Source organism: Ipomoea nil, unplaced genomic scaffold, assembly GCF_001879475.1.
Source record: "Ipomoea nil cultivar Tokyo-kokei standard unplaced genomic scaffold, Asagao_1.1 scaffold3314, whole genome shotgun sequence".
NCBI classification, from domain to species: domain Eukaryota; kingdom Viridiplantae; phylum Streptophyta; class Magnoliopsida; order Solanales; family Convolvulaceae; genus Ipomoea; species Ipomoea nil.
In genome coordinates this window covers 1,904,965-1,917,663 of record NW_017619742.1, presented here as the reverse complement: position 1 = coordinate 1,917,663, position 12,699 = coordinate 1,904,965, and the positions used below count along the sequence as shown (strand labels likewise).

The 12,699-nt window shown below is 44.2% G+C and overlaps 2 protein-coding genes across 2 annotated transcripts; one reads left to right on the top strand and one right to left on the bottom strand.

Moving 5' to 3' along the window:
- The first annotated feature begins 2,708 nt into the window (after nucleotides 1–2,708).
- Nucleotides 2,709–4,868, top strand: LOC109169395. The gene has a single exon (XM_019318278.1). The coding sequence runs from the start codon at nucleotides 2,709–2,711 to the stop codon at nucleotides 4,866–4,868; it is 2,160 nt and encodes a 719-aa protein (XP_019173823.1).
- A 2,210-nt stretch (nucleotides 4,869–7,078) lies between these two features.
- On the bottom strand, nucleotides 7,079–8,951 carry LOC109169394. Its single transcript, XM_019318277.1, has 3 exons — nucleotides 8,479–8,951; nucleotides 8,162–8,372; nucleotides 7,079–7,837 (listed from the first exon to the last, which is right to left on the bottom strand). Exons 1-3 carry the CDS (start codon nucleotides 8,949–8,951, stop codon nucleotides 7,079–7,081), a joined length of 1,443 nt encoding a protein of 480 aa, XP_019173822.1.
- Between the last annotated feature and the right edge of the window lie 3,748 nt (nucleotides 8,952–12,699).

Here is a 12,699-nt window from a genome sequence, read left to right as displayed (position 1 = left end):
ACCAGGAGAACCAGGACTATTGCACGACGGACCGAGCGCCTCACGCGCAACGATGACCGACCAGCTGAATCGGAGGTCGGCGAGAGTACCGAATCCACAGGAAATCATACTCACTATAGAGGCGATGTAGCCCAATTGGCCCGAGAGGTACGAGATCTGAAGGAGCAAATGGGGGGAAGGACTAAATCCCCCCGGCAAACGTTGCTCACTGCTTTGCCATTCTCCTCTGAGATCATGTCTTATAAAGTGCCCGGCGACTTCAAATTTCCGGAACAGGCCACCTTTGACGGATCCGGAGACCCACGTGAGCATCTACTCAGTTATCAGGCCAAGATGCAAGTCTTAGGAGTCCGAGAACCGGTAATGTGTCGTGCCTTCTTGCCCACGTTGAAAGTCTCGGCACAAAGGTGGTTAGTGGCGCTGCCTCCGGGATCGATTCACAACTTTGAGGAGCTGGCCGATCGCTTCATGAGCCATTATGCGGCCAACATCAAGCCACAAAAGGATTTGACTCACCTGGGGGACGTCCACCGAGAGGAAGGTGAGTCCCTGAAAACCTACTTGGTTCGATGGCAAAAAGAGATCCAGTCTATCGAGGAGGTCGAAGACCAGACCGCACTCACTTTCTTCATCGAGTCCTTGCCATCCGGGCAATTATACCGAGATCTGCGGGATAACCGCCCGGCCACCTACGCGGAAGCCATACACATGGCTAATAAGAGGGCTAACACGGAGCAGGCCATGAAGCATAAACGGCAACGTGAAGTCGGAGGATCCGTCGGCGGAAAAAGGACTCGTGCGGAAATCAAGGAAAGGCGTCCGGAAGGGGCTCGGTGACCCGAGGCTAGGCGTCCCTATGAGAAGCCTATTGTCCATCCCTACAGGACGGTTCCTCAACACCCGGTACACGAGGTACAAGCGGTCGCTCCACCTCTGCCCCCGCCGACTGACGACCGCGTGACTAACGAAGAGACAAGTAAGAACTCTAAGTACTGCCGCTATCACAAATCTTACACTCACAGTACGGAAGAATGCTTCTACTTGAAAAAGATCATGGAAGGAATCATCCAACAAGGGACCCTGCCTCCTAAACAGTGGAGGCGGAGGTCGGCGGCACGGGAGGACAGTGACCCTGCAGTCGCCGCCGAGAGCAGCCGCGGAAAGCAGCCCGCGACTGAGGAAGATGAGGCTAATTGGCGTCAGAAGCCGGTTATTAACATGATAGTCGGCGGGCCAGAGGGGGGCGACTCGGCGAACACCAAGAAGGCTTGGGCTCGACAGCTGTATGCGGTACAGTATACGGGCGCGAAGAAGGTTCGAAGAAAGTGTGCCGGGAGCCCATCATGTTCACTGACAAAGACCTACCCACGGGGGAGACACCACATCGAGATGCCCTGGTCATAGCGATGGACGTAAATGGGGTAGTCGTTCGACGAATTCTGGTCGACACCGGGAGCAGTGTCAACGTACTATACCTCGATACTTTCACAAAAATGGGATTAACCTGAGAACAGCTGAATCCAGTCAAGACACCATTCGCCGGTTTCACCGGAGACTCGGTGGAGGTAGAGGGATCCATTACCTTACCGGTGGAAGTCGGCAGATATCCCGACGTGCAGAAGCTCAGCATGAAATTCATCGTGGTAGACTTAGTCTGCTCACACAATGCTATACTCGGCCGACCGGGCCTGGAGGATCTAGGAGCACTGATCTCCATCGAGCACCTCTGTCTGAAATTCCGCACACCGAGCGGGATAGGCACGGTACGTTGCGACAGAAGAGTCGCCCGCGACTGCTATCTACAGGCCTGCAGGGGGATGGGCAAGCGTGAAATGTAAGTCCACGAAATCACGGAAAAGCCCCCAAAGAAAGCAATGATACCCCGCCCAGAGCCGGCCGTGGAATTGGAAGAGGTCGAGATCGACCCTGGACGGCCGGACAGGCGGGTCAGAATTGGGGTCGGTCTCCTGGAGGAGATTCGAGAGGAAATTATCAAAATACTCCGAGAGCACCGGCTAGTCTTTGCCTGGGGGCCAGAGGATATGCCATGCGTCGACCGGTCCATCATCGCCCATCGACTCGCCGTGGATCCGGACCATCGACCGGTCGTACATAAAAAACGGTATCTCGCCAACGACCGAAGGGAATTCGTAAAGAAAGAGGTGAGCACGCTGCTAGCCGCGGGCCACATCCGAGAGCTTAAATACCCGGAGTGGTTGGCAAACGTAGTCCTCGTACCAAAACCCCCAGCCTGGCGAATGTGCGTGGATTATACTGATCTTAACAAAGCCTGCCCAAAGGATCCGTTCCCCTTGCCGCGGATCGATCAGCTGGTCGACGAGACAGCAGGGTCGGCTCTGCTGAGCTTCATGGACGCCTTTAGGGAGTATCATAAGATTTTCATGCACCCGGCCGACGAGGAGAAAACCGCGTTCCTTACACCAGACGGGGTATATTGTTACCGAGTTATGCCCTTCGGACTCAAGAATGCTGGGGCTACTTATACTCGGATGGTAGCCCGGCTATTCCAAGACCTGTTGGGGAAGTCCATGGCGGCCTACGTAGACGACATGTTAGTCAAAAGCCGAGAAGAGGCCAAGGACGCGGAAGATTTGGCCGACTGCTTCTAAGTGATGCTAAGGTATAATCTCCGACTAAACCCGAAGAAATGTGCCTTCGCGGTGCAAGGCGGAAAATTCTTAGGATACATGGTGACCAAACGAGGCATCGAGCCCAACCCTGAGAAGGTCCAGGCCATCATCAACATGCAGCCTCCCAGCACCGTCAAGGACTTGCAACGGTTGACTGGTCGACTGGCTGCCCTCAGTCGCTTCCTGAGCAAGGCGGCGGATAAAACTATACCATTCTTCGAGGCTATGAAGAAGAAGGAAGGTTTTGCCTGGACGACCGAGTGCCAACAGTCGTTCGAAGAGCTGAAACAATATCTTTCCACACCTCTGGTGTTGTCCACCCCACGGGTGGGTGAGCCTTTGTTTTTGTACTTGGCCGCCTCCCCCAAGGCGGTAAGCTCGGTACTAGTCCGGGAAGAAGAGCGTACCCAGCACCCGGTGTACTACGTAAGCCGCTCCTTAAAGGCCGCCGAGACACGGTACACGGCCTTGGAAAAAATTGTCTACGCGCTAGTGATCACCATGCGCAAGTTAGCGCCCTATTTCCAAGCAAATACCGTCTGGGTACTGACCGACCAACCGCTAGGGAGCGTACTGCGGAACCCCGCGTTGTCAGGTCGACTGGTGAAATGGGTGGTGAAATTAACCCAGTACGGGATCGAGTATCAACCGCGACCGTCCATAAAAGGGCAAGCCTTGGCCAATTTCTTGGTCGAGTGTACGGCAGGGGAAGAAGAGAAAGAGCGCACCACGGAAGATAGTTCAGGCGAGTGGTGGGAGATGCACGCGGATGGAGCGGCAAGTCGACAACACTGTGGAGGCGGAGTCATGCTAATCACTCCAGAGGGATTCCGACTCTACTACGCCCTGAGCTATTTGTTCCCGACATCTAATAACGAAGCTGAGTATGAGGCTGTGTTGGGCGGCCTTCGACTCGCCAAAACGCTGGGAGTAGAACGATTGCGAATCAAAACTGACTCCCGGTTAGTGGCCGGACAAATCTCCGGCACCTACGAAGCTAAGAACGCCCGGATGACCCAGTATAAGGAGAAGGCGATAGAAATGCTGAAGGAATTCGGAACATATGAAATAGAGCATATCTCCCGGGCGGACAACATCGAAGTCGACATATTATCAAAAATTGCCTTAGAGGGAATACCAGATCACCTCGCCAAGATTTGCCAAAAGGAAGAATTAAGTCGTCCAAGTATAGAGGAGACGCCGTTGGAGGTCCAACAGGTAATTATCGAGGAATGGGATCGAGAGACAAACCCCGAGATGTTTTGGATAGAAGACATCTGGCGGTTTAAGGAAACGGGCGAGTTGCCAGATGACCAAGGAGTCACCGCAAGGATTCGACGAAAAGCCCCTTCATTCCAGATCATTGACGGGCAAATGTACAAGCGGTCATTCGGAGGCCCCCTCTTGAAGTGCCTACTCAGGCCCGAAGCCGAGAGGATAATGGATGAAGCTCACCGAGGGATCTGCGCCGCCCACCAGGGAGCCCACACTCCCGCCCGGAAACTAGTCGTCCAGGGGTACTACTGGCCGACCATGATGCGAGATTGCATTGAGTGGATAGCTAAGTGCGGCATTTGCCAAGCCTTCGCCCGGAAGGATACTCGGCCGGCCACCTTCTACACGCCGGTCACCACAGCCATCCCTTTTGCTAAGTGGGGAATCGACTTGTTGGGACCATTACTAGACGCCCCGGGAAGCCTGAAATTCTGCGTGGTGGCCATCGATTACTTCACTAAATGGGTTGAGGCCGAGCCACTAGCCACCATCACCGAGTACCAGTGTCGACGCTTCCTGTGGAAGAAGGTGATTTGCCGTTTCGGCCTGCCCGAGCACGTAGTTACCGATAACGACAGACAGTTTGACTGCCAAGCCTTCGCCGACTTCTGTCGCCGGCATAGTATACGACATACCAAGGTATCCGTCGCGTACCCCCAGGCCAACGGACAAGTCGAAAATGTAAATCGGACCATAGTGGACGGGATTCGGAAGAGGTTGGAAGACATCGAGGGAAACTGGGCGGATGAGCTCGACCGGGTCCTATGGGCTTATCGAACTACGCAAAGACGGGCGACGGGAGAAAGCCCATTTTCCCTAGCATACGGCTTTGAAGCCAAGGTTCCGATAGAAGTCGTGGAACCCACCTACCGAGTCCGCAACTATTCTGATGAGGAGAATGAGAAGAGCCTTAAAATTGAGAAGAACTTCCTGGAGGAATGAAGGGAGGCCGCACACGCCCGGATGGTGGAATATCAGCAAGCCGTGAAGAACCCCGACCCAAGAAGATTGGCCCAAGAGAGGAGTCCAAGAAAGAAGATATGGGCCAGTATCAAAGGTCTATGAACAGAAGTGGTATGAATCACCAGCATAAGAGGCCTTTATATAGCCTCAGAAGGGCGAATACCTAGGCGAAAATCACGAAGCTGATAATAACTGCCGTAATCAAGCCAAATTAGACGGGAGACAAGAATCTTTGTCAGGGGGTAGTTCCATCAAATCTGCTCGAGAAGAGTGAGATTCGCACGTTGAACTGAAAAAGATAGATTCACCAAAGATACGGGGAATATTGCATGCATCAGACTGAAAAGGGCCTGACAACGTGGCCGACTCCTGGACCAGTCGGCCGGAAGAGGAGGATGGGTGCCAAAAAGAATTAAGAAACAAAGCCCTCCAAGATAAGAGTGTAATTTTATTTATAAAAGAGGGGAAACACACAAAATAAGGAGCTTATTACATCACAAATAAGTAAGAAATGCTCTAATGTAGCCCCCCCGAAAATACGGAAACAAATCTTGACCGAGGCCGTCACTCGCCGGGAGAAGAAGAGTCGCTCCCAAAGAACGCCTCCCCCGATGGTCTAGTGGGAGATGGACAGAAGGTATCCCAGAAGGCCGGCATGATTGGTGGCACCACCGGCTCCTCGTCATCCGGATACATCTCCAGATATCGAGCGAAGTCGGCGTCATTCATCAGGCCCGTAGCCGGTCCATCCAAGTCATCAAGCGGAATGGAGAAGGTCATATGAAAGGTCAACTGTTCGGGGACGGCCACCTCCACAAAGGACCCATCCTGAGCAGTTACCCTAGCGATAGCCGGGGGCGGCGGATTGAGTGAAGTCGGAACATTCTCCGTACGAGTAGGGGTCGGCGGCTGTTGAACAGAGGAAGTAGCGCCGGTGGGAAACCTCTGAGAAGCCGGTCGAGGAGCCTTCTTCTTGTTCTCCCTCTCGGGCCGGGTCCGCTTGGAAGGTAGAGGGCGTCGAGGAGACCCGAAGTCGATCCGCTTTCCCTTTAAAGGCGAGCGCCCCATGGCTGATCAGTGAGATGATGCGTAGAGAACAAGAGGCTATTTATAGGAGCCATGCGGAGTTGAGAGAATCCAAACGGCTCCGTTGAATCCGGGAAGATAGCAGAGGATCCGGACGTTACGAGGTCTCTTTAAAGACAGAGATCCGGTGATGGAGAGAACGGTCAGTTACTACTTTCCCAAACCCGGATTAGTGGACCGGGTATGAGAAAGTGAGGGACTAGTTGATGGGGTGAGAACCCCGACCCAAGAAGATGGGCCAAAGAGAGGAGTCCAAGAAAGAAGATATGGGCCAGTAGCAAAAGAAGCCCAGTGGAAAGCTTGGGCCGAGTCCAGGAGTCGGCCCAGGCCCGAGCACGGATAGAGACAAGACCCTGAGCCGTTAAGGAACATTGAAGAGCCTCATTTAAGAAGACTCGGCCCAGAGAGCCGTTGAAAGGCGTTCCAGCGTAGCTTTTAAGACGGTCCAGGAGCCGTTGGAGGCATTCAAAGCAGGACTCGGTCAGGCAGGCGGTTATGAGTCCATAGAGCCGTTGGCCGGTCCGGTAACGGCGCCCAACGGCTTAGTAATTGTAATTAGCCTTAAAAACAATGATTAATGTCCTTCAAGTCGGACGGAGAGGAGCCTACTATATAAGGGCCTCTCCGCCCTTGTAATGGAGGAGGCCAGGCCTAGTGAATAAGAAACACACACTTTAGCTATTATTTCGACTACTCTTCCTTGCTAAAAAAGCTTTGTGAAAGGTGAATCCACCAACCAAGGTTGTGTTGGACCTCCCTGGGCCCGAAAACCCAAAAACCAACAACATATTTAAAAAGTTAAGGAACTAAATTTAGTTAAATTGATACTCCCTCTGTCACATTTTATGTGTTTGGTTCGGTTAACGAGACTTGACTGAAGTTATTTTTAATCTAATTTTTCATAATATTAAGTTTAATATTATTATAAAAAATTTATATATTTAGAAACTACACTAAAAGTACTATTATACACAAAAAATTAAATTAAAAAATAAGTAAAAAATACTAAAGAAAATAAATAAAGAAGAAAGAGTTGATTTGACGAAATAATAAACATGACAGATAAAATGGGATTGGGGAGTATTTTTTGAAAGCCAAAAGAATCAGATTATATTAGCCACCAAGGGCTGAATAAAAGCAGGAGGAAAATCCCTCCAAACATAACGACCTGCTACTGCAGATACATGTTTAGATAAGGAATGAGCCACATGATTGGCCTCCATATTCACAAAACAAAATAGTGTTCCAGGCATAGCATTAATTAAACGATTGCAAGATAATAAAATGAAACCAAAATAATTGCGAAACGAACAAGCACACTCTAATCCTGAGACCAAAACCGATGAATCCGTGTAAAGTCTTCCACCTGAATACCCATTGTCCTTCAACCAAGAGAGGGCCTCGCACAGCGCCATAGCTTCCGCTAAAGGAGGATCATACTGACACGACAACGAGCCGTTGGCCGCCGCCACAAAGGAGGAGTCGCCATCCAATACAATAAAACCAAATGCTGCTGAATGATTTGTTCCGTGGAAGCCGGCATCGCCATAGCATCGATACGACATGGGAACCTGAGACGTTGCAGTAGGGGGTGTTGGTTGCAGGATACTGTTACGGCTGCAGGCTTGCTGTCGGCGTTGCTCACACTCGGTCCATGTGGTCCACGCAGCCGAGAAGCGCCGAAGGAGGGAGCACGGAGTCGGCATACACCCTTCCCACACCGCCGAGTTCCTCGCAGTCCAAATTGCATGGAGAATTCCGCAAATACGACCTTGGACATCTGCGCCAATCCCAGACGTACCACCGAGCCACTCTTCTGACCATTGCAAGAAACTCCTGTTGGCAAAAGAGGGGATTTGAATCTGAGACATATGCCAAACAGTGACAGCAAAGGGGCACGAGCAAAATATATGCAAAAGACATTCTTCATATAAACCACATGATGGACAAATATTCAATAGATCCACCCTCCTATTTATCAAGTTATCAAGCGAGGGCAGAATATTCAAGAGAGCTCGCCACAAAAACACCTTCCACTTGGGGGGGACCTGTAAATTCCAGATATTTTTCCAAACAGGTGAGACTTGTGAATTTATAAAATTCAACCTTTGATAGCCATTCTTGACCGAGTAACATCCCCTTAAATCCCCTTCCCAATACCACATATCATCATAATCCAAACTTACAGGTAGCTGAGATATTAACATCACATCCCGTGGATTAAACAACTGGTGTAAAAGATCACCATTCCACCTCCCCGTATGGGCACTAATCAAATCCAAGACTAGTAAAGACTGGTTATTAAAAATCTGATCAGATTCAACATATGGGTTATGGGCATCTGGTAGCCAGGGAATTGTCCATATCTTAGTCAAACTGCCATTACCAATCCTGCGCCTACATCCGGATTTTAACAAATCCTAACTGGCCATAATGTTCCTCCACACATAACTTGGGTTACCCCCCTATAACAGCCTCATAAAAGGAAGTTGTCGGGAAATACCTTGCCTTAAAAACACGTGCCATCAAAGAACAGGGATTGGTTAGTAGCCGCCAACCTTGCTTACCCAGTAGAGCCAGATTAAACTCACGTAAACGCTTAAATCTCATTCCTCCAAACTTCTTTGGTTTACACATCCTATCCCAAGCTAACCAGTGAATGCCTCCTTCATCTCCAGCCCGCCCCCACCAATACCTGTTCATCAGTCTTTCCAGAGAAACACATAAAGAGGATGGGAGCAGATAAATACTCATAGTATATGTTGGCATGGCTTGTGCCACACTCTTCAGAAGGACCTCCTTACCAGCTTTAGACAATAACCTCTTATTCCAGGAGCCAAACCTCTGCCTCAGCTTTTGCTCAACATAAGCAAAAACCGCCCTCCTATTCTTGCCAACCACAGAAGGTAATCCCAGGTACTTCCCAAAATCCTCCGCTTGAGCAACAGCTAAGGCCCCGGACACGAGCTCACGCATCTCTATGTGGGTATTGCGACTGAAAGAGACATTGGACTATTAAAAAATTGAAAGTGTTATTATAGTTATTCGATCAAAAATGATGTTGACTCGTTTTAATTGCATTCTTAGAAGTTTTTGATCGGTTGAATTTATACATGCATGTTTTTGTTTTGTTTCATTATTCTTTTAAATAAATTATGAAATTTACATGTTATAAATTTACAATGTTGATGAGGCTTTGGTCAAATTTTGAGAAGGATTACCTTAGTAAATTATACCCTGGGGCCTGGACTATGAATAAATGTTCATTTTTAATGAATTTTTATTACCTCAGTGAATATACTATATAATAAATTTTCACTACACAAATAATGAACTTTAAAAAAATGGACATTTATTATATTAAAAATGAAACTTTAATATATTAAAAAGACAAAATAACTATTTTAATTCCTCAATAATAATAATAATAATAATAATAATAATAATTATTATTATTATTATTATTATTATTATTATAAAATCGGCCCCTTAATTATAGCCATGACTCTGATCTATTTAGTCCATGAATTGTGTTTTGGGGCGGGGAATCTAATGAATTTTTATATTTATCCTTCCATCACCGTTAATTTTAACATAAATTTAAGGGAAAATGACATTTTTTTCCCATGTGTTATATGCTTATAACACTTTTTCCCCCTGAGTTATTCATGCATTCACATTTGCCCCCTCAATTATTATAGAAGTGGCGGTTTTTCCCCCTGATAATATTAAATGGACATTTCTACCCTTAAAACAAATATTTTATTTATTTCTCTTCTTCACCAAATTATTGCTTATACGTAGGGATGATCACGGTTTGGTTCGAACTGAACCAAACACTATAGCAATCAAATTAAAAAAATTCGGTTATGATTCATAACATAACCCAATATTTGGGTTTCCGTTTATTAAAATCGTGAACTGGAAAAAATGGATCCTGAACCGTGAACCGGAGGTTCAAATCGGAACAACTACTAGCAATAGCTTAAATTAGAATTATAATATTTGCAAATAGTGTATGTTTTTTTTTCCGCATTTATATTGACTCTCACATATAAGTATATATAATCGCGATTTGAGTTTTATTTTGAACTGTCGGTTCACGATTTTGGATCCAATTTGAACGGTTGGTTCAATCTTTTTTTTTTTAAATTTTATTTTTTTATTTTAAAAATATTCTAAATTTAACACTTAATGTATTTTATTTTTTCAAATCGTGGTTATAATTTGTTGGAGAAGAAAAATAAATGAAATATTTATTTTAAGGGTAAATATGTCCATTTAATATATCAGGGGGAAAAACTGCCACTTAAATAATTTAGGGGGAAAAAGTACTATAAGTATAAACAAAGGGGGGAAAAGTGCCCCCTAAATTTAATGTGGGGAACTAAAATGTTCACTAAACAAAGAATTTGGAGACTAAACGGGGTCATATGTACAATTAAGGGATTGAATGTACCATTATCCACAATTGAGGGGCTAAAATGATCATTTTTCTTATTAAGAATGTGCATCATGTTAGTAGTTCATCTTACAAGGTGGACTGTAATCTATTGTATAATGATTGGAATTACCTCGAGTTGTTATTGCATGGACCATGGTCCACACAGCTATGTGGACCACAAATAAAAAAGTATATTATTTGAAAATATATTATTTGAGTACTAAAAGTACATTATTTTGTATACTATCAAATAATGTACATTCAGTACACAATAATATATTTTTAGTATATTAAAAATGTATCTTGTATTCAGAGAAAGTACATTATTTGAGTATTGAAATACATTATTTTTATGAGTTAATACCTCTAATGGTCCTCTGAGTATTAGGGATTTACCAGTTGCGGTCCTCCGAGTTTTAAATGACCTCCAATGGTCCTCCATGTTTTAAAAAATAACCACATGTGGTCCTAATTCTTAAAAAAAAAAAAAAAAAAAAAAAAAAAAAAAAAAAAAAAAAAAAAAAAAAAAAAAACCGAGTTTAAAATGACCACGAGACGTCCTAAAAGGACTACAGGTGGTTATTTTTTAAAACATGGAGGACCATTGGAGGTCATTTAAAACTCGGAGGACCACATTTGGTAAACCCCTAATACTCGGAGGATCATTGGAGGTATTAACTCTTATTTTGTATAATGTCTATTCAGTACACAAATAATATATTTTTACTATATTAAAAATGTGTTTTTTTTTCCAAAAAAATAATAATAATAAAAAATGTTTTTATGGTCTACACAGCGCTATGTGAACCATGGTCCACATAAAATTTTGATGCTTACCTCTTTATAGACTTGGAGCGATTTCATGGGTTGAGAATATAGTTAAGTGAAATCAGAAAACACAGGTTATCAATAAAAAAACAAAAAAACAAAAACAAAAAAAAAAATGAGAAGGAAGAGTTAAGACTAAACATAGAGAGAGATATTTATATGTTTAAAAAATTTCTTAAGTAAGTTGAAATATTAATTTTTTTTAAATAGTATTAACTCTATTAGAGTGTAATATATGTTCATAACTACTTTCTCAACTTATTGAGAGTTAGTAATGACTCCACTAAGACTCAAACTTACGATCTCCTATGTAGGAGTTCAACTTGGTAACATTAGACTACAAGGTCCTTGGTGCATTGAAATATTAATTGTTTATTAGTTTCTTTGAAAAATGTGTTTTTATATTTTAAAAATTTTGAAAACTACCTGGCCTCTATTTGGAGAGAGGTTTCACAAGTAAAAACGTGTTTGAAATGCTATTCTTTAAGAATTCCATACAACATAGTGTTGATTCACACAAAAATTTAAATAATAATAATAATAATAATAATAATAATAATAATAATAATAATAATAATAATAATAATAATAATAATAATACTTGTTTATCCTTAAGGAGTTTTTTTGTATTTTGGATTAAATTAACCTGGATAATTCGAATTACTTAACCCAATAATTAAAAGAATAAATAAATGGATAATAAAATGAAAAAGACAAGAAATATATGTCGCAGAGACAAGATTAAACTATTAATAAGCATTGTAAGAGGATTACAAGTGAATGAATGATGTCTTAATGTGACAATAACAATTTAATTTATACTAAAGTTACCCCCTAACTGCCCCCAAGAGAATAGGGCGGACAGTTGGATCTTCTTTGATCATGTCCATAACCGAAGTCGACCGCCTCAGGCCGAGGCTGGCCTTGGGCGGCCCAAGGACGATGTTGGCTTCCGGGTTGTTCTCGTTTCTTCTCGGGTTGGTTGCTCCGAATCCATCTCTAATATATCCATCATTTGAGGGAAAAAAAATAACTTTATAAGTATCTAGGCTATTGCAAACCAACAAGATCAATAAGAAAGTGGAACTTTAGATCATTCATGAGACCGTCACGCATATAAAAACGGGAAGGAAGATAAAAGCGTGCACAAAAAACCACTTAATTAGTTAACTAACCTAAAATAAGTTCATAATCATTACTTTATTAATACATAATAATCGCAGGGCCGGTTTCAAAGTTTGTGAATTTGGCTGTGTACAAGCACTAGTATACATGCATTTGGGAGTTTATTGGTAGGTTGAAACACATCCTACGATTTATCTTATTTACTTATAATATAATTAATTAATTAAGTAAAATTATTACGGAGTATTTATTAAGGAGATCTTGAATAGTGTTAATTAATGGCTCATTTGGAGGTTCTTTAGTAGGTTAGATTTCTCCATATCTTAA